This window comes from Somniosus microcephalus, unplaced genomic scaffold (assembly GCF_052327205.1).
Source record: "Somniosus microcephalus isolate GS21.2 unplaced genomic scaffold, FLI_Smic_1.0 unresolved_chr7, whole genome shotgun sequence".
Lineage (NCBI taxonomy): Eukaryota > Metazoa > Chordata > Chondrichthyes > Squaliformes > Somniosidae > Somniosus > Somniosus microcephalus.
The window spans coordinates 29,473,569-29,495,138 of NW_028225185.1; the positions used below are offsets into that span (position 1 = coordinate 29,473,569).

Consider the following 21,570-nt stretch of genomic DNA (forward strand, 5'->3'; position numbering starts at 1 on the left):
TCGGGTCGCTTCCAATCGGAGGGGGGGGGGTCAACCAGCGAAAAAAACCTCTCCTAACTTGATGCTGAATCGGAGCTTTACTCTGTATCTGACCCGTGCTGTACCTGCCCTGGGAGTGTTTGATGGGGACAGTGTAGAGGGAGCTTTACTCTGTATCTAACCCGTGCTGTACCTGCCCTGGGAGTGTTTGATGGGACAGTGTAGAGGGAGCTTTACTCTGTATCTAACCCGTGCTGTACCTGCCCTGGGAGTGTTTGATGGGGACAGTGTAGAGGGAGCTTTACTCTGTATCTAACCCGTGCTGTACCTGCCCTGGGAGTGTTTGATGGGGACAGTGTAGAGGGAGCTTTACTCTGTATCTAACCCGTGCTGTACCTGCCCTGGGAGTGTTTGATGGGACAGTGTAGAGGGAGCTTTACTCTGTATCTAACCCGTGCTGTACCTGCCCTGGGAGTGTTTGATGGGACAGTGTAGAGGGAGCTTTACTCTGTATCTAACCCGTGCTGTACCTGCCCTGGGAGTGTTTGATGGGGACAGTGTAGAGGGAGCTTTACTCTGTATCTAACCCGTGCTGTACCTGCCCTGGGAGTGTTTGATGGGGACAGTGTAGAGGGAGCTTTACTCTGTATCTAACCCATGCTGTACCTGCCCTGGGAGTGTTTGATGGGACAGTGTAGAGGGAGCTTTACTCTGTATCTAACCCGTGCTGTACCTGCTCTGGGAGTGTTTGATGGGACAGTGTAGAGGGAGCTTTACTCTGTATCTAACCCGTGCTGTACCTGCCCTGGGAGTGTTTGATGGGACAGTGTAGAGGGAGCTTTACTCTGTATCTAACCCGTGCTGTACCTGCCCTGGGAGTGTTTGATGGGACAGTGTAGAGGGAGCTTTACTCTGTATCTAACCCGTGCTGTACCTGCCCTGGGAGTGTTTGATGGGGACATTGTAGAGGGAGCTTTACTCTGTATCTAACCCGTGCTGTACCTGCCCTGGGAGTGTTTGATGGGACAGTGTAGAGGGAGCTTTACTCTGTATCTAACCCCGTGCTGTACCTGCCCTGGGAGTGTTTGATGGGACAGTGTAGAGGGAGCTTTACTCTGTATCTAACCCGTGCTGTACCTGCCCTGGGTGTGTTTGATGGGGACAGTGTAGAGGGAGCTTTACTCTGTATCTAACCCGTGCTGTACCTGCCCTGGGTGTGTTTGATGGGACAGTGTAGAGCGAGCTTTACTCTGTATCTAACCCCGTGCTGTACCTGCCCTGGGAGTGTTTGATGGGGACAGTGTAGAGGGAGCTTTACTCTGTATCTAACCCCGTGCTGTACCTGCCCTGGGAGTGTTTGATGGGACAGTGTAGAGGGAGCTTTACTCTGTATCTAACCCGTGCTGTACCTGCCCTGGGTGTGTTTGATGGGGACAGTGTAGAGGGAGCTTTACTCTGTATCTAACCCGTGCTGTACCTGCCCTGGGTGTGTTTGATGGGACAGTGTAGAGCGAGCTTTACTCTGTATCTAACCCCGTGCTGTACCTGCCCTGGGAGTGTTTGATGGGACAGTGTAGAGGGAGCTTTACTCTGTATCTAACCCCGTGCTGTACCTGCCCTGGGAGTGTTTGATGGGGACAGTGTAGAGGGAGCTTTACTCTGTATCTAACCCGTGCTGTACCTGCCCTGGGAGTGTTTGATGGGGACAGTGTAGAGAGAGCTTTACTCTGTATCTAACCCCGTGCTGTACCTGCCCTGGGAATGTTTGACGGGACAGTGGGAGCTGGGTTTGAAGCAGTGAACCGGATGAAAATCTCTCGACAGTGAGGTGTTGTGGAATGAAGGTGTGATCGGGATTCAGTTACAGACTAGATAGGAGGGATGAAGCTGGTCAATATTTCTCTCAATCAATGGTGCTGTGACCTTGAAATTAATGCTTTATTTTAATATCCCTCTCGGTTGCAGTAACCGGTTTGCACGATATCGATGAGTACATCCAAGCTCAACTCCTGCTAGCGGTAAGTGCTGTCAAAATACCTTTATCACGATTAACGGCTGTTTGTCCAGTGTCCCCTCACCAGGCGATTGGGACGGACGATGGCTGTGCGGGACTGTAAGTCAAAGAGGTTTGAGACAGTTTACCAGTGAGTGTGCGTGTAAGAGGCCCGATAAAGAAAGACGGACTCGCATCTCTCCAGCGCTTTTCACCACCTCAGGACGTCCCAAAGCGCTTCACAGCCAATGAAGGACTTTTTGAAGTGTGGTCACTGTTGTAATGTAGGAAACGCGGCAGACAATTTGCGCACAGCAAGATCCCACAGACAGCAATGTGATAATGGCCAGATCATCTGTTTTTAGTGACATTGATTGAGCGATTGGCACTCCGACAGTGTGGCGCTCCTTCAGTACCGCCCCTCCGACAGTGCGGCGCTCCCTCAGTACCGCCCCTCCGACAGTGCGGCGCTCCCTCAGTACCGCCCCTCCGACAGTGCGGCGCTCCCTCAGTACCGCCCCTCTGACAGTGCGGCTCTCCCTCAGTACCGCCCCTCCGACAGTGCGGCGCTCCCTCAGTACCGCACCTCCGACAGTGCGGCGCTCCCTCAGTACCGCCCCTCCGACAGTGCGGCGCTCCCTCAGTACCGCCCCTCTGACAGTGCGGCGCTCCCTCAGTACCGCCCCTCCGACAGTGCGGCGCTCCCTCAGTACCGCCCCTCTGACAGTGCGGCGCTCCCTCAGTACCGCCCCTCCGACAGTGCGGCGCTCCCTCAGTACCGCCCCTCCGACAGTGCGGCGCTCCCTCAGTACCGCCCCTCCGACAGTGCGGCGCTCCCTCAGTACCGCCCCTCCGACAGTGCGGTGCTCCCTCAGTACCGCCCCTCCGACAGTGCGGCGCTCCCGCAGTACCGCCCCTCCGACAGTGCGGCGCTCCCTCAGTACCGCCCCTCCGACAGTGCGGCGCTCCCTCAGTACCGCCCCTCCGACAGTGCGGCGCTCCCTCAGTACCGCCCCTCCGACAGTGCGGCGCTCCCTCAGTACCGCCCCTCCGACAGTGCGGCGCTCCCTCAGTACTGCACTGGGAGTGTCAGCCTAGATTTTTGTGCTCGAGTCTCTCGACCGGGGCTTGAACCCTCAACCTTCTGAAGGGTCAGCTGGGTTTGGGAACCGTTTCCCCGTGAGTGCGTCTCTGAACTAGCTCGGGATGGTTACCACTGCACCGTCTAAGAGCACTACCCTCCCAGATCTTCTGTTGTATCACATCTTTGGTGGCAAAAACAGGAAGGCAGATTATTATCTGAATGGCAATAGATTGGGAGAAGGGGAAGTGCAACGAGACCTGGGTGTCCTTGTGCACCAGTCGCTGAAGGTAAGCATGCAGGTGCAGCAGGCGGTTAAGAAGGCAAATGGTATGTTGGCCTTCATAGCGAGAGGATTCGAGTACAGGAGCAAGGATGTCTTGCTGCAGTTGTACAGGGCCTTGGTGAGACCACACCTTGAGTATTGTGTGCAGTTTTGGTCGCCTTATCTGAGGAAGGACGTTCTTGCCATGGAGGGAGTGCAGCGAAGATTCACCAGACTGATACCTGGGATGGCAGGAATGACGTATGAGGAGAGATTGGGTCGATTGGGCTTATACTCGCTGGAGTTTAGAAGAATGAGAGGGGATCTCATTGAAACTTATAAAATTCTAACAGGACTAGACAGACTGGATGCAGGAAGGATGTTCCTGATGGCGGGGGAGTCCAGAACCAGGGGTCACAGTCTAAGGATAAGGGGTAAGCCATTTAGGACAGAGATGAGGAGGAATTTCTTCACCCAGAGAATGGTGAACCTGTGGAATTCTCTACCACAGAAGGCAGTTGAGGCCAATTCATTAAATATATTCAAGAAGGAGTTAGATATATTTCTTAAGGCTAAAGGGATCAAGGGATATGGGGAGAAAGCAGGGACAGGGTACTGAATTTGGATGATCAGCCATGATCTCATTGAATGGCGGAGCGGGCTCGAGGGGCCGAATGGCCGACTCCTGCTCCTATCTTCTATGTTTCTATGTTTTGTTTCTTTTCCAGCTGCCTCAGATTAGGGAAGCGGAAGGCAGCCCTGTTGAAGCTTACGACAAATCACTGACAAGGGGGCTGGAGTATAAAAGCAGGGAAGTCTTGCTACAACTGTACAGGGTATTGGTGAGACCGCACCTGGAGTACTGCGTACAGTTTTGGTCTCCTTATTTAAGGAAGGATATACTTGCATTGGAGGCGGTTCAGAGACGATTCACTCGGTTAATTCCAGAGATGAGGAGGTTGTCTTATGAAGGGGTTGTCTTATGAGGAAAGGTTGAGCAGGTTGGGCCTATACTCATTGGAGTTTAGAAGAATGAGAGGGAATCTTATCGAAACATATCAGATACTGAGGGGGCTCGACAGGGTAGATGCAGAGAGGATGTTTCCCCCCGTGGAGGGATCTAGAATTACGGGGCACAGTTTCAGAATAAGGGAGACGGAGATGATGAGGAATTTTTTCCGAGGGTGGTGAATCTTTGGAATTCTCTGCCCCAGAGGGCTGTGGAGGCGGAGTCGTTGAATATATTCAAGGCGGTGATCGACAGACATTTCAACTACGAGGGAGTCCAGGGGTGTGGGGAGAGAGCGGGGAAGTGGAGTTGAGGCCAAGATTGGATCAGCCACGATCTTATTGAATGGCGGCGCGGGCTCGAGGGGCCAACTGGCCGACTCCTTGCTCCTGTTTGTTCTTATGATAATGGCCCAGAACTTGGTGTCGGGGGCTTGCCGCGCGTGCAAGCCCCCGATCTGCACTCACCCTGCGCGCTGACATCTGAAGCCCGGGCCTGCTTGCATTTCCTGATCCAGCGGCGTAGTTAGTGCGATGTGCCGGCTGGGATCAGGTGAGCACTGTACAACCAATCAGGGGAGGGGAAACTTCATTCATGAGTTTGAGAGTAAGAGCTGTCAAACTCATGAAAACTACGGGGGCCCAAAACACTATTTAAACTTTAAATAAAAATTTAAAAAACATCCCAATCATTAAATTAAGTATAAATAAGTTTAAAAAAATAATTTAAACAATAATTTTTTTTTTGAAAAAAATAAATTTTTAATAAAAAGGGTCTAAAACTAAACTTACTTTATTGTAGATTCTTTAAAATAATAAACCTGTGGAAAAAAAAATTCTAAATTGCACTAAAACACCACTTACCTGTAAAAATAAATACTTACGTGTGCTTTTTACAAGCGTAAAGACCGGAGTCCTTTAGACATGCGCAAATCCCCCAAAACAGAGGAAATCCAAGACGCACGCGCTGCCCCCTACAGCGCACGCGCTAGCCTCTTCACCTCTTGGGTTAGAGGAGAGGAAATGCCGGTTTTCAGCGCATGCGCTGTGCATGCTGAAAACCGGCATTTCCTCCGGCCAGACGCGTGAGTACCCCTTCCGTACTCACGTGTTTGAGGAGGAATTACTGCCCCCTTATGTTCTGAGGCAATCCGCAGGGATCCCTGAGGTAATAAAACTCACTACGGACTTGGTTTGAGTATAAAGCAAGGCTTTAATCAACTTGTTTCAAAACATGGAGGTCTAGTTATCTTTCACTAGTTCCTGTTTACACAATGTCCTGGGCAAGCTGGGCCCACGCCCGAGTATTTATACTCCTTGGACGGCGCCACCAGCTGGCCGTCCAGTGTTATTTCATGAGTCTTTCTTCGTGGATCATAAGATTCATAACACTCCCCGTAGATAACGGGAGCTCTGCGTCGCTTTTCGGTATTGATTGTGCTCCGTGGGGAAGGTGCTAACTGTGGTGCGTTCCCCGTCTCCCTTTCCAGGCTCTGAACATCACCACCCACGTGCTGAAACAAGGAGGGACCTTCGTCGCTAAGGTAGGCGTCCGTACGGACCTCGCGCACGCGCTCCGGCCTCCTTTCGTGCCGAGGGATGTTTCCTGCAGGTTCACTGCGGCCGCGGCAGGACGGCCGATCTCTCTCGCTGGCGGAACACTCCTTTTTTTCTGCGTTTATTGCTTTGCGCCAATCGCGGCCTTTTCCGTCCCGTACAAAGAGCAGAAACGCGGGTGACACAACAGAAACTCTGTGGATTTTTTTTTTATTCGTTTATGGGATGTGGGCATCGCTGGCGAGACCCAGCATTTATTGCCCATCCCTCGTCGCCCTCGAGAAGGTGGTGGTGAGCCGCCTTCTTGAACCGCTGCAGTCCCGTGTAGTGAAGGTGCTCCCACAGCGCTGTTAGGGAGGGAGTTCCAGGATTTTGACCCAGCGACGATGAAGGAACGGCCGATATATTTCCAAGTCGGGATGGTGTGTGTGACTTGGAGGGGAACTTGGAGGTGGTGGTGTTCCCCTGCGCCTGCTGCCCTTGTCCTTCTAGGTGGAAGAGGTCGCGGGTTTGGGAGGTGCTGCCGAAGAAGCCTTGGCGAGTTGCTGCAGTGTATCTTGTAGATAGTCCACACTGTAGCCACGGTGCGCCGGTGGTGGAGGGAGTGAATGTTTAAGGTGGTGGATGGGGTGCCGATCAAGCGGGCTGCTTTGTCCTGGATGGTGTCGAGCTTCTCGAGTGTTGTTGGAGCTGCACTCATCCAGGCAAGTGGAGAGTATTCCATCACACTCCTGACTTGTGCCTTGTGGAAAGGCTTTGGGGAGTCAGGAGGTGAGACACTCGCCGCAGAATACCCAACCTCTGACCTGCTCTTGTTGCCACAGTATTTATGTGGCTGGTCCAGTTAAGTTTCTGGTCAATGGTGACCCCGAGGATGTTGATGGTGGGGGTTTCGGCGATGATAATGCCGTTGAATGTCAAGGGGAGGTGGTTAGACTCTCGCTTGTTGGAGATAGTCATTGCCTGGCACTTGTGTGGCGCGAATGTTACCTGCCACTTATCAGACCGAGCCTGAATGTTGTCCAGGTCTTGTTGCATGTGGGCATGGACTGCTTCATTACAACGGGAGGGGCAGAGAGAGCATCCAGTCGGAGGGATGGGGAGAACGTGAAATTAAAGGGTGGAACGTTATACAGAGGCAGACACTCCCGCGCTTTTAGCCGCGCGCCGAATTGTTTCCGATTGCCACCCTCGCCCGATCTTAAAACCCCGACTGCTTCGCCACTCCGACAGATCTTCCGCGGGAAGGACGTGACACTGCTGTACTCGCAGCTGAAGATCTTCTTCAACGAGGTCACGTGCGCCAAGCCGCGGAGCAGCCGGAACTCCAGCATCGGTAAGAGTCGGGCGTCAGGGAACTAGATGTAATATCTCCAAGTTTGCAGATGACACAAAGCTGGGTGGGCATGTGTGCTGTGAGGAGGATGCCGAGAAACTCCAGTATGATTTGGACAGGTTGGGTGATTGGGCAGAAGCAATATAACGTGGATAAATGCGAGGTTAACCACTTTGGTGTAAAAAACAGGAAGGCAGATTATTATCTGAATGGCAACAGATTGGGAGAAGGGGAAGTGCAACGAGACCTGGGCGTCCTTGTGCACCAGTCACTGAAGGAAAGCATGCAGGTGCAGCAGGCGGTTAAGAAGGCAAATGGTATGTTGGCCTTCGTAGCGAGAGGGTTCGAGTACAGGAACAAGGATGTCTTGCTGCAGTTGTACAGGGCCTTGGTGAGACCACATCTTGAGTATTGTGTGCAGTTTTGGTCGCCTTATCTGAGGAAGGATGTTCTTGCCATGGAAGGAGTTCAGCGAAGATTCACCAGACTGATACCTGGGATGGCAGGAATGACGTATGTGGAGAGATTGGGTCGATTGGGCTTGTACTCGCTGGAATTTAGAAGAATGAGAGGGGATCTCATTGAAACTTATAACATTCTAACAGGAACTAAACAGACTAGATGCAGGAAGGATGTTCCCGATGGTCGGGGAGTCCAGAACCAGGGGTCACAGTCTAAGGATAAGGGGTAAGCCATTTAGGAGAGATGAGGAGGAATTTCTTCACCCAGAGAGTGGTGAACCTGTGGAATTCTCTACCACAGAAGGCAGTAGAGGCCAATTCATTAAATATATTCAAGAAGGAGTTAGATATATTTCTTAAGGCTAAAGGGATCAAGGGATATGGGGAGAAGGCAGGGACAGGGTACTGAATTTGGATGATCAGCCATGATCTCATTGAATGGTGGAGCAGGCTCGAGGGGCCGAATGGCCTACTCCTGCTCCTATCTTCGATGTTTCAATGTGTCTTTCTCTTCCGCAGAAGCGTTTGTGGTGTGCCGCGGTTACTCGCCGCCCGAGGGCTACGTGCCGAACATGTCTAACCCGCTGCTGGACCACTGCTACGGTAAGGACGGGCTCCGGCAGCACCGCCAGTCAGGGAACCCCGTCGCGCGTCCCTCCCGGGAATCCAGCTCATCCCGCCACCGCGGGAACCGATCACCCCTTTTAGAGTCATGGGGCAGGATTTTCATTCAAGTGTCGGATAGGAGGCGGGACTACAACTTTCGGGGTTGTAGTCCCACCTCCATCGAGATGCGGTCAACCCACGCGATTTTAACTTGATTGACCTTGTTGAGCCAACCCAGTGGCCAATTAAGGGCCACCCAGTAACAGGTGACGTCACAGATTGACATTTCATCTGTCAAGTGGTTTTGACAGATGAAATATCAGCGTTTGACAACTGTTTGAAGCTGTCAAACACTGACAGTCTTACTTCTAACCTGAGTCCTTCTCCACAGACTCAGTTAGAAATCTCTCCGGCACAGAAAGCTGAAGGCTGTCACTTTTGACAGTTCGCGGCCATTCTGCTTTCTGTGCCGGTGAGATGAGGGACTCCCGAGACCTAAAGGAAGGAAGGCTGAAAAGGTAAGAAAAGGTCATTTAAACTTCTTTAAACACTTTACACACACCAAACACACTTACCTCTGCACACATGCACCCATCACTCACCTGAACACCGGACATCTCGACCCCTCCAAGTCCTTCAACCCGACGGCCCGCCTCGCTAACTTGCCGTGGTTTGGCGCCGTCGGGAATCCCACACTTCAACCTTAAAAATAGGGATTAGGCTAAAAACTACCTGTTAACTACCTGTTAACAGGCAGTTAACTGGCACTAATCCCCTTCCCGCCTCGGCTAGGCGGGTCCCAGTGCGGGTACCCGCCTCCATTGAAACTGGCACGGAGGCGGGTTTGGGTGCGGGATGGGATTTTAACCCCCCGCACGCCTCCAGTCCCGACTCCACGGCCCAATGAAAACCCTGCCCATAGAGTCAAAGGGCTCGATTTTCCAAGCCCTTTGGAGGCGGGAAAATTGCAGAATCGGGAGGCAGGAACCCATCCCACCCCCAACCCGCCTCCGTGCCAATGTCCCAGGCGGCGGGTACCCGACCTGTGCTGGGAGCCGCCTCCCCGAGGCGGGAAGGAGATTAGTGCCAATTAACTGCCTGTTAACAGGTAGTTAACAGGTAGTTTTTGGCCTAATCCCTATTTTTAACCCTGAAGTGTGGGCTGTCCGACGGCTCCGAACCACGCCAAGTTAGCGAGGCGGACCGTCGGTCTGCAGGGGTTGGAGGGGTCGAGATGTCCGTTGTGCAGGTGAGTGATGGGTGCATGTGTGCAGAGGTAAGTGTGTGAGGTAAGTGTAAAGTGTTTTAATAAGTTTTACTTACCTTTACTTTCTCCTGCAGGCTTCCTCCCTTCAGTTCTCGGGAGTCCCTCAGCTCACCGGCACAGAAAGCAGAATGGCCGCTGAACTGTCAAAAGCTGCAGCCTCTGCTTTCTGGTCTGGAGAGCTCTCTAATTGAGTCTGTGGAGAAGGACTCAACTTAGAAGACAGATTGTCAGTGTTTGACAGCTTCACAGAGCTGTCAAAGGCTGATTTTTCATCTGTCAAAAGCTCTTGACAGATGAAATGTCAATCGCTGATGTCACCAGTAACCAGGTGTCCCTTAATTGGCCTGCTGAGCCCGCTGGGCGGGGCTTAACAAGGTCAATCAAGGGAAGATAGCGTGGGTTGGCCACAAGTCGATGGAGGCGGGACTACAACCCAATAACTGGGAGTCCCGTCTCCATCACATCCCCATTGACAAAATCGAGCCCATAGAGTTATACAGCACAGGAAGAGGCCCTTCGGCCCATCGTGTCCACGCCGGCCATCAAGCCCTGTCTATTCTAATCCCATTTTCCAGCACTTGGTCCGTAGCCTTGTATGCTGTGGCATTTCAAGTGCTCATCTAAATGCTTCTTGAATGTTGTGAGGGTTCCTGCCTCGACCACCCTTTCAGGCAGTGAGTTCCAGATTCCAACCACCCTCTGGGTGAAAAAGGTTTTCCTCAAATCCCCTCTAAACCTCCTGCCCCTTACCTTGAAACTATGCCCCCTGGTTATTAACCCCTCTACTAAGGGGAAAAGTTCCTTCCTATCCACCCTATCTATGCCCCTCATAATTTTGAACACCTCAATCAGGTCCCCCCCCTCAGCCTTCTCTGCTCCAAGGAAAACAACCCCAGCCTGTCCAGTCTCTCTTCATAGCTGAGGCGCTCCAGCCCAGGTAACATCCTGGTGAATCTCCTCTGCACCCTCTCCAATGCAATCACATCCTTCCTATAGTGTGGCGACCAGAACTGCACACAGTATTCCAGCTGTGGCCTAACTAGCGTTTTGTACAGCTCCATCATAACCTCCCTGCTCTTATATTCTATGCCTCGGCTAATGAAGGCAAGTATCCCATATGCCTTTTTAACCACCTTATCTACCTGTCCTGCTGCCTTCGGGGATCTATGTACATGCACACCAAGGTCCCTCTGATCCTCTGTCCTTCCTAGGGTCCTACCATTCATTGTGTATTCCCTTGCCTTGTTAGTCCTCCCAAAACGCATCACCTCACACTTTTCAGGGTTAAATTCCATTTGCCACTGTTCTGCCCATCTGACCAACCCGTCTATATCGTCCTGTAGCCTGAGGCTTCCCTCCTCGCTGTTTACCACTCCACAATCGCAGAACAGTCGGGCACAGGAGGAGGCCGTTCCGCCCCGGCGAGCCTGCATTGGCTCGTTCCAAGAGCAATCCGGTTATTCCCACTTCCCCACCCCGCCCCGGCTTTTTCCCCCATATCCCTGCAAGTACAATGCATAGTGGTTAGCACTGTTGCCTCACAGCGCCAGGGACCCGGGTTCGAATCCGGCCTCGGGTGACTGTCTGTGTGGAGTTTGCACATTCTCCCCGTGTTTGCGTGGGTTTCCTCCGGGTGCTCCGGTTTCCTCCCACAGTCCAAAGATGTGCGGGTTAGGTTGATTGGCCATGATAAAAATTGACCCTTAGTGTTAGGGGGATTAAATATGTGGGGTTACAGGGATAGGGCTTGGGTGGGATGGCTGTCGGTGTAGGGACCGGGTGCTAGGGTTTGGATGATCAGCCATGATCTCATTGAATGGCGGAGCAGGCTCGAAGGGCCGAATGGCCTACTCCTGCTCCTAGTTTCTATGTTTCTATGTGAGGTTATTCACTTTGGGAGAAAGAATGGAAAAACAGAATATGGAGCGTAAGAGTAAGGAAGTCTTGCTACAATTGTACAGGGCCTTGGTGAGACCACACCTGGAGTACTGGGCACAGTTCTGGTCTCCTTATCTGAGGAAGGATATACTTGCCTTGGAGGGAGTGCAACGAAGGTTCACTAGATTGATTCCTGGGATGGGGGGATTGTCCTATGAGGAGAGATTGAGCCGATACTCTCTGGAGTTTAGAAGAATGAGAGGTGATCTCATTGAAACATATCAGATTCTGAGGGGGATTGACAGGGTAGATGCTGAGAGGCTGTTTCCCCCCTGGCTGGAGAGTCTAGAACCAGGGGTCACAGTCTCAGGATAAGGGGTCGGCCATTTAGGACTGAGATGAGGAGGAATTTCTTCACTCAGAGGGCGGGGAATCTTTGGAATTCTCTGCCCCAGAGGGCTGTGGAGGCTCAGTCGTTGAGTCTATTCAAGGCCGAGATCGATAGATTTTTGGACTCGAGGGGAATCGAGGGATCGGGCGGGAGAGTGGAGTTGAGGTCGAAGATCAGCCGTGATCTTATTGAATGGCGGAGCAGGCTCGAGGGGCCAAATGGCCGACTCCTGCTCCTAATTTTTATGCTCTTTCTAAGTATTTCTCCAATTCTCTTTCGAAGGCTACTGTTGAATCCGTCTCCACCACCCGATCAGGCGGCGCGTTCCAAATCCCAACCACTCGCTACGTAAAATCTTCTCCCTCATGTTCGTTTGCTGATCGCCTTAAATCTGTGCCCTCTCGTATTCATTCCTGGGATGTGGGCGTCGCTGGCAAGGCCCGGCATTTATTGCCCGTCCCTCACCGCCCTCGAGAAGGTGGTGGTGAGCCGCCTTCTTGAACCGCTGCAGTCCCGTGTGGTGAAGGTGCTCCCACAGCGCTGTCAGGGAGGGAGTTCCGGGATTTTGACCCAGCGACGATGAAGGAACGGCCCGATATATTTCCAAGTCGGGATTGGTGTGTGTGGCTCGGAGGGGGCGGTGTTCTCGTTATCGCCCCTTCGGCCATTGGAAACAGTCGGGCATCACGCTGTCGGGAAAGGCTGCTCACAGTCTGCGCTCAGCGAGGGCCCCGCCGTCGCCAGCCTTCAGTGAGTTAAGGCGCCTCCACTGCCCCTTAATCGGCTGCTGGTTGAATTGAGCTGCAGAGGTCCACAGAGAATAATTCAGCGAGAGGCAGAGGGGGAGAAGCGCGGTAGAGCGGAGCTCCCCTGACAATACTCCGCTCCACTTCCCCGCCACTCTCACTGCGTCCCTGCCCGTTAAATCAGCTCACAGTGCAGGCAACAAATCAAAATAAAGACCCATTCAGCTCATCGAGCTGGACGCGCTGATTAAAAGCAACAGTGCACTGACACACTTCCCAGCTATTTATAAACCTTTTATTTTTAAATTCATTCTGGGGATATGGCAAGGCCGGCGTTTATTGCCCATCCCTAATCGCCCTTGAGAAGGTGGCGGTGAGCCGCCTTCTTGAACCGCTGCAGTCCCGTGTGGTGAAGGTGCTCCCACAGTGCCGTTAGGGAGGGAGGGTGCGGGGGCCACGGCAGACGTGAGCGGAGGGTCTGTGAGCGTCCGTAGCGCTCTCACCTCGGTGACAGGAGGTGGTTGTGGGTTCGAGCCCCACTCTATCGAGCCCCATAATCCAGGCCCGACACTCCGCCCAGTGCCGGTACTGAGGGAGCGCCGCACTGTCGGAGGGGGAGTACTGAGGGAGGGCCGCACTGTCGGAGGGGCGGTACTGAGGGAGCGCCGCACTGTCGGAGGGGCGGTATTGAGGGAGCGCCGCACTGTCGGAGGGGCGGTACTGAGGGAGCGCCGCACTGTCGGAGGGGCAGTACTGAGGGAGCGCCGCACTGTCGGAGGGGCGGTACTGAGGGAGCGCCGCACTGTCGGAGGGGCGGTACTGAGGGAGCGCCGCACTGTCGGAGGGGCGGTACTGAGGGAGCGCCGCACTGTCGGAGGGGCGGTACTGAGGGAGCGCCGCACTGCCGGAGGGGCGGTACTGAGGGAGCGCCGCACTGTCGGAGGTGCCGTCTTTCGGGTGGGATGTTAAAAGTCCCACGGCCACTATTTCGAAGAAGAGCAGGGGGGAGTTCTCCCCGGTGTCCTGGCCAGTATTTACGACTCGACCAACATCACCAGTGCAGACAAAGAGTAGACGATGTCTTTTGGCGTTGCTGGTTGAGAGGAGAATGTTTACCAGAACTCCCTGCTCATCTTCCAGCAGTGCCAATATGACTTTTTACATTCAACTGAACAAGCAGAGAGGGGCCTAAGAGAGACCCCAGCTCTGCCAATGCAGCACTCCGTCAGTACTGCACTGAAGTGTCAAGACATGTTGAGTTTATATTTATTCGATCCTGGGATGTGGACGTCGCTGGCGAGGCCCAACATTTATTGCCCATCCCTAGTCGCCCTTGAGAAGGTGGTGGTGAGCCGCCTTCTTGAACCGCTGCAGTCCATGTGGTGAAGGTGCTCCCACAGCGCTGTTAGGGAGGGAGTTCCAGGATTTTGACCCAGCGACGATGAAGGAACAACAATATATTTCCAAGTCAGGATGGTGTGTGAGACTCGGAGGGGCTGGTGTTCCCGTTGTTAACCCTTCAGCCATTGGAACCAGTTTCTCTTTATTGATCGGATTTCATTCCCTCTTTTATTTTATTTTTTTGCAGATGTGGACTTCAACCAGCTCGAAGGTCCCAACCGGGTGATCGTGCCCTTCCTCGCGTGCGGCGACCTCAGCGCGTACGACTCTGACAAGACCTACCCCTTGCAGGTAGGACCGACGATCTACTGTCGCGGAGACCGAGAGAGAACCGGGTGCAAAACTAAAGAGAACTATTTCCGCTGGTTTGGGGAGTCCAGGACTAGGGGGCACGGCCTAAAAATTAGAGCCAGACCTTTCAGGAGTGAAGTTAGGAAACACTTCGACACACAAAGGGTGGTAGAAGTTTGGAACTCTCTTCCGCAAACGGCAATTGATGCTGGATCAATTGTTCATTTAAAATCGGAGATTGATATATTTCTGTTCACCAAAGGTATTAATGATACGGGGCAAAGGCGGGTAGATGGAGTTAGATCACTGAACAGCCATGATCTGATTGAATGGTGGAGCAGGCTCGAGGGGCTGAACGGCCTCCTCCTGTTCCTAATGTAACAGGCTCGAGGGGCTGAACGGCCTCCTCCTGTTCCTAATGTAACAGGCTCGAGGGGGCTGAACGGCCTCCTCCTGTTCCTAATGTAACAGGCTCGAGGGGGGCTGAACGGTCTCCTGTTCCTAATGTAACAGGCTCGAGGGGCTGAATGGCCTCCTCCTGTTCCTAATGTAACAGGCTCGAGGGGGCTGAACGGCCTCCTCCTGTTCCTAATGTAACAGGCTCGAGGGGCTGAATGGCCTCCTCCTGTTCCTAATGTAACAGGCTCGAGGGGATGAATGGCCTCCTCCTGTTCCTAATGTAACAGGCTCGAGGGGCTGAACGGCCTCCTCCTGTTCCTAATGTAACAGGCTCGAGGGGCTGAACGGCCTCCTCCTGTTCCTAATGTAACAGGCTCGAGGGGCTGAACGGCCTCCTCCTGTTCCTAATGTAACAGGCTCGAGGGGCTGAACGGCCTCCTCCTGTTCCTAATGTAACAGGCTCGAGGGGGCTGAACGGCCTCCTCCTGTTCCTAATGTAACAGGCTCGAGGGGCTGAACGGCCTCCTCCTGTTCCTAATGTAACAGGCTCGAGGGGCTGAACGGCCTCCTCCTGTTCCTAATGTAACAGGCTCGAGAGGCTGAACGGCCTCCTCCTGTTCCTAATGTAACAGGTTCGAGGGGGCTGAACGGCCTCCTCCTGTTCCAAATGTAACAGGCTCGAGGGGCTGAACGGCCTCCTCCTGTTCCTAATGTAACAGGCTCGAGGGGGCTGAACGGCCTCCTCCTGTTCCAAATGTAACAGGCTCGAGGGGCTGAACGGCCTCCTCCTGTTCCTAATGTAACAGGCTCGAGGGGGCTGAACGGCCTCCTCCTGTTCCTAATGTAACAGGCTCGAGGGGGCTGAACGGCCTCCTCCTGTTCCTAATGGAACAGGCTCGAGGGGCTGAACGGCCTCCTCCTGTTCCTAATGTAACAGGCTCGAGGGGCTGAACGGCCTCCTCCTGTTCCTAATGGAACAGGCTCGAGGGGCTGAACGGCCTCCTCCTGTTCCTAATGTAACAGGCTCGAAGGGCTGAACGGCCTCCTCCTGTTCCTAATGTAACAGGCTCGAGAGGCTGAACGGCCTCCTCCTGTTCCTAATGTAACAGGCTCGATGGGCTGAACGGCCTCCTCCTGTTCCTAATGTAACAGGCTCGAGGGGGCTGAATGGCCTCCTCCTGTTCCTAATGTAACAGGCTCGAGGGGCTGAACAGCCTCCTCCTGTTCCTAATGTAACAGGCTCGAGGGGGCTGAACGGCCTCCTCCTGTTCCTAATGTAACAGGCTCAAGGGGGCTGAACGGCCTCCTCCTGTTCCAATATTGTTTTGGGCCATTGGAGCTCTTCAGGGAACGGTAGAATGGTTGCAAGGCGCAGTGTGTCGGAAAGTCATGGGTTCGAGGCCCGGCTCCAGAGACTCAAGAGCATAAAATCCAGGCCAACGCCCCCCTGTTCTTCTTCCAATAGTGGCTGTGAAATCTTTTACGTCCACTTGAGAGGGCAGACAGGGCCTCAGTTTAACGTCTCTTTCTGAAAGACGGCACCTCCGACAGTGCGGCACTCCCTCAGTACCGCCCCTCCGACAGTGCGGCGCTCCCTCAGTACCGCCCCTCCGACAGTGCGGCGCTCCCTCAGTACCGCCCCTCCGACAGTGCGGCGCTCCCTCAGTACTGCCCCTCCGACAGTACGGCGCTCCCTCAGTACCGCCCCTCCGACAGTGCGGCGCTCCCTCAGTACCGCCCCCTCCGACAGTGCGGCGCTCCCTCAGTACCGCCCCTCCGACAGTGCGGCGCTCCCTCAGTACCGCCCCTCCGACAGTGCGGCGCTCCCTCAGTACCGCCCCTCCGACAGTGCGGCGCTCCCTCAGTACCGCCCCTCCGACAGTGCGGCGCTCCCTCAGTACCGCTCCTCCGACAGTGTGGCGCTCCCTCAGTACCGCCCCTCCGACAGTGCGGCGCTCCCTCGGCACCGCCTCTCCGACAGTGCGGCACTCCCTCAGTACCGCCCCTCCGACAGTGCGGCGCTCCCTCAGTACCGCCCCTCCGACAGTGCGGCGCTCCCTCAGTACCGCCCCTCCGACAGTGCGGCGCTCCCTCAGTACCGCCCCTCCGACAGTGCGGCGCTCCCTCAGTACTGCCCCTCCGACAGTGTGGCGCTCCCTCAGTACCGCCCCTCCGACAGTGCGGCGCTCCCTCGGCACCGCCTCTCCGACAGTGCGGCGCTCCCTCAGTACTGCCAGTCTGGATTATGGGGCTCGAGTCTCTGGAGTGGGGATCGAGGGTGAACCTCGGCCGACACCAGATGGATATGGGGAACGGTTTCTGGGTTTTCTGCTTAAGCGACTTTCGTGTTCCTGCCTCCTCTCTCTAGTTGGATCCCCACAAGGAGTATACCTACACCCCGCCCACCCAGCCTCCCATCTGTCCCCCGTATCAAGAGGCCTGTTTCTTAAAGAAGAACAACCTGCTCGTGAAGGAGAGACCCGCCCTGCCCTCGGAGGGACCCACCTCGCTCTCGGAGAGACCCCCCCTGCCCTCGGAGGGACCCGCCCTGCCCTCGGAGGGATCCGCCTCGCTCTCGGAGAGACCCCCCCTGCCCTCGGAGGGACCCACCTCGCTCTCGGAGAGACCCCCCCTGCCCTCGGAGGGATCCGCCTCGCTCTCGGAGAGACCCGCCCTGCCCTCGGAGGGACCCACCTCGCTCTCGGAGAGACCCGCCCTGCCCTCGGAGGGACCCACCTCGCTCTCGGAGAGACCCCCCCTGCCCTCGGAGGGATCCGCCTCGCTCTCGGAGAGACCCGCCCTGCCCTCGGAGGAACCCGCCTCGCTCTCGGAGAGACCCGCCCCGCCCTCGGCCGAGCGGGATGGCATCACCGAAGCCATCAGGAGCCTGACTGTGATGGAAGGGTCCGAAGATTTTAAAATTGGAGGAACACTTTGAGCTGAAACGTTTTAATCAAAGTTGCCCATTTGTTTTTAAATTGGTGAGCAATTAAAATATAAAGAACTAAACGTGGAAGTATTAACATTCGGGGTTTACCACAGGATGGTGGGAAGTGCGATGGTATAATTCCACTAAACTGCGAGGTTATAACCATCAGGAAAGACTGAACAGGCTCTAGAAAAGAGAAGGCTGAGGGGTGACCTGATGGAGGTCTTTAAGATTATGAAGGGGGTTCGATAGGGTAGACCTAGAGATGTTTCCACTTGTGAGGGAGACCAGAACTAGGGGCCGTCAATATAAGAGAGTCACTAATAAATCCAACCGGGAATTCAGGAGAAACTTCTTCACCCAGAGAGTGGTGAGAATGTGGAACTCGCTACCACAGGGAGTGGTCGAGGTGAATAGTGTAGATGTATTTAAGGGGAAGCTGGATAAACACACGAGGGAGAAAGGAATAGGAGGAGATGGTGATGGGGTGAGATGAAGAGGGGCGGGAGGAGGCTGGTGTGGAGCAGGAACACCGGCACGGAGCAGAGGGGCCGAATGGCCTGTTTCTGGGCTGGACAGGCCCACGTAAACTGCAGATCCCCGTACCACACTCTCTGGGCCCCTGGCAGATCTGCTGAGCCTGGCCGGAGAGTGGGGTACTGAGCGAGCAGGCTCGGCTGTGATGCCCGGCGCAGCTGAATAGCTGGTGCTTAACTGACTGACTGGCGCGTGTGGGTCGGAGGGGAGAGGGCCTGCAAACAGCCGTGACCCAAGCGGGGAGGAAACTTAGAGAGAGAGAGAGACAACGGCCGCATTGTATAATTTAATTTTTATTATTAAATACCAACATCGTTCACCCTTTTACAAGCACAGCACCTCACACACAGCGTCGCCCCGCTCTGTCGCGTCCGCCCTCGCGACTCGGGACGCGTGCTACAATCCCCTTTAACAGAGCAACAGCTTACGAAAATCTACCGGCCCGCCGCGCACACCCTACGGGACTTTCTCGCGCTCGGCCGTAGATCTCCCGCGCGACGAAATATATATTAAATAGAGGAGAGGGGGATTTGGGGGACACTGGTCAGATTACTGCCTTTAAGTACGAGCGAGTTCGACCAGCGTTTTAAGTCCGTGATACAGCCCGTTTTTCCTTAAATTGGAAACTTGATCGCACGTTGAGAGATAAAATAGTGTTTACAAAGATTTTATTAAATAAACAACGAGGCCTTGGACAACGTGGGCCACTTTCCATACCTCGGGAGCCTACTGTCAACAAGGGCAGACATCGACGACGAAGTCCAACACCGCCTTCAGTGTGCCAGTGCAGCCTTCGGTCGCCTGAGGAAGAGTGTGTTTGAAGACCAGGACCTCAATCCCGGCACTAAGCTCATGGTCTACAGAGCAGCAGTGATACCCGCCCTGCTGTATGCCTCAGAGACATGGACCATGTACAGCAGGCACCTCAAAGCACTGGAGAGGTACCACCAACGCTGCCTCCGCAAGATCCTGCAAATCCATTGGCAGGATAGGCGCACCAACGTCAGTGTTCTCCCTCAGGCCAACATCGAAGCTTTGACCACGCTCGATCAGCTCCGATGGACAGGTCACATCGTCTGCATGCCCGATACGAGACTCCCAAAACAAGCGCTCTACTCGGAGCTCCGGCACGGCAAGAGAGCCCCAGGTGGGCAGAGGAAACGCTTCAAGGACACCCTCAAAGCCTCCTTGGAAAAAGTGTAACATCCCCACCGACACCTGGGAATCCCTGGCCCCAAGACCGCGCAAAGTGGAGGAGAAGCATCCGGGAAGGCGCCGAACACCTCGAGTCTCTTCGCCGGGAGCAAGCGCAAGGAGCGCACGTCAACCCAAGCACCCTGTCCACCCGCCCCTTCAACCACCGTCTGCCCCACCTGTGACAGAGACTGTAGGTCCCGCATTGGACTCATCAGTCACCTGAGAACTCATTGTTAATGTGGAAGCAAGTCGTCCTCGGCTCCCGAGGGACTGCCTAAGATTAAATAAACCGCGATAGCGTCTTTAAAAAATGTACAAACGAACTCAGCCGTTCTGAGACCTCGTTCACTCGCGTGTGCTCAATGCGCTGTCTCCTCCCTCTCTTGCCTTCAGAAAGGCAGCTGTTCAATTATCCGGCACCTCGAAAGAGCTTCGCGGGCGATCGATTTATCGGACGCACGCAGGCAAACGGGGCGAGTCGCCTGGCCCGCAGCAAGAGCCCACGGTGCTGCAGTGGGGGGAGCGGGCTCGGCCTGCATTATGTGCCCTTGTTGGGGAGGGGCGGACTTGAACCCACAAGGCGGGGGGAGGAAAGAGTGCAGCCCATTGAGCCACATCGCTTGCTGATCGGGGAATTGAAATCTGAGGGTGGGCGGTTTCCCAGCAAACAAGACGGTTACAGTTTTCCGCCTTTTTACAGAAGTGGCGAAAGCTCACCAGGATAAGGCCCACAGCTCATCGCCCCCCGCCGCCCCAGGACCGGGACCAGGGGGGGGCTGGGGCACAGCCAGAAAGAAAGGACTCGCGTCTCTCCCCCGCCTCTTCCCACCTCGGGTTGTCCCAAAGCGCTTCACAGCCAATGAAGGACTTTTTTTGAAGTGTGGTCACTGTTGTAATGTGTGAAACGCGGCAGCCAATTTGCGCACAGCAAGCTCCCACAAACAGCAATGTGATAAATGACCAGATCATCTGTTTCAGTGATGTTGGGTGAGGGATAAATATTGGCCCCAGGACACCGGGGAGAATTCTCCCCTGCTCTTCTTCCAATAGTGGCCGTGGGATCTTTTACATCCACCCAAGAGGGCAGACGGGGCCTCGGTTTAACGTCTCATCTGAAAGACGGCACCTCCGACAGTGCGACACTCCCTCAGTACTGCCCCTCCGACAGTGCGGCGCTCCTTCAGTACCGCCCCTCCGACAGTGCGGCGCTCCCTCAGTACTGCCCCTCCGACAGAGCGGCGCTCCTTCAGTACCGCCCCTCCGACAGTGCGGCGCTCCCTCAGTACCGCCCCTCCGACAGTGCAGCGCTCCTTCAGTACTGCCCCTCCGACAGAGCGGCGCTCCTTCAGTACTGCCCCTCCGACAGTGCGGCTCTCCCTCAGTACTGCCCCTCCGACAGTGCGGCTCTCCCTCAGTACTGCCCCTCCGACAGTGCGGCTCTCCCTCAGTACCGTCCCTCCGACAGTGCGGCGCTCCCTCAGTACCGCCCCTCCGACAGTGCGGCGCTCCCTCAGTACTGCCCCTCCGACAGTGCGGTGCTCCCTCAGTACCGCCCCTCCGACAGTGCGGCGCTCCCTCAGTACTGCCCCTCCGACAGAGCGGCGCTCCTTCAGTACCGCCCCTCCGACAGTGCGGCGCTCCCTCAGTACCGCCCCTCCGACAGTGCAGCGCTCCTTCAGTACTGCCCCTCCGACAGAGCGGCGCTCCTTCAGTACTGCCCCTCCGACAGTGCGGCTCTCCCTCAGTACTGCCCCTCCGACAGTGCGGCTCTCCCTCAGTACTGCCCCTCCGACAGTGCGGCTCTCCCTCAGTACCGTCCCTCCGACAGTGCGGCGCTCCCTCAGTACCGCCCCTCCGACAGTGCGGCGCTCCCTCAGTACTGCCCCTCCGACAGTGCGGTGCTCCCTCAGTACCGTCCCTCCGACAGTGCGGCGCTCCCTCAGTACCGCCCCTCCGACAGTGCGGCGCTCCCTCAGTACCGCCCCTCCGACAGTGCGGCGCTCCCTCAGTACCGCCCCTCCGACAGTGCGGCGCTCCTTCAGTACCGCCCCTCCGACAGTGCGGCGCTCCCTCAGTACCGCCCCTCCGACAGTGCGGCGCTCCCTCAGTACCGCCCCTCCGACAGTGCGGCGCTCCCTCAGTACCGCCCCTCCGACAGTGCGGCGCTCCCTCAGTACCGCCCCTCCGACAGTGCGGGGCTCCCTCAGTACCGCCCCTCCGACAGTGCGGCGCTCCCTCAGTACCGCCC

At 55.3% G+C, this 21,570-nt stretch overlaps 1 protein-coding gene across 6 annotated transcripts in view; it reads left to right on the top strand.

Moving 5' to 3' along the window:
- ftsj1 (FtsJ RNA 2'-O-methyltransferase 1) overlaps positions 1-21,570 on the top strand; it is a 166,255-nt gene that overhangs the window by 13,306 nt on the left and 131,379 nt on the right. For 4 of the 6 annotated variants that reach the window (XM_085978851.1, XM_085978849.1, XM_085978848.1 and 1 more), the window contains exons 6-11: positions 1,945-1,997; positions 5,817-5,870; positions 7,117-7,219; positions 8,200-8,283; positions 14,157-14,260; positions 17,028-17,668. In XM_085978851.1, the coding sequence (XP_085834977.1) occupies positions 1,945-1,997; positions 5,817-5,870; positions 7,117-7,219; positions 8,200-8,283; positions 14,157-14,260; positions 17,028-17,597 (968 nt within the window). In that variant the 3' untranslated portion in view covers positions 17,598-17,668. Of the gene's footprint in view, positions 1-1,944; positions 1,998-5,816; positions 5,871-7,116; positions 7,220-8,199; positions 8,284-14,156; positions 14,261-17,027; positions 17,669-21,570 lie in introns of those variants that run through there. The other 2 variants (XM_085978853.1, XM_085978852.1) reach the window with 1 other exon arrangement.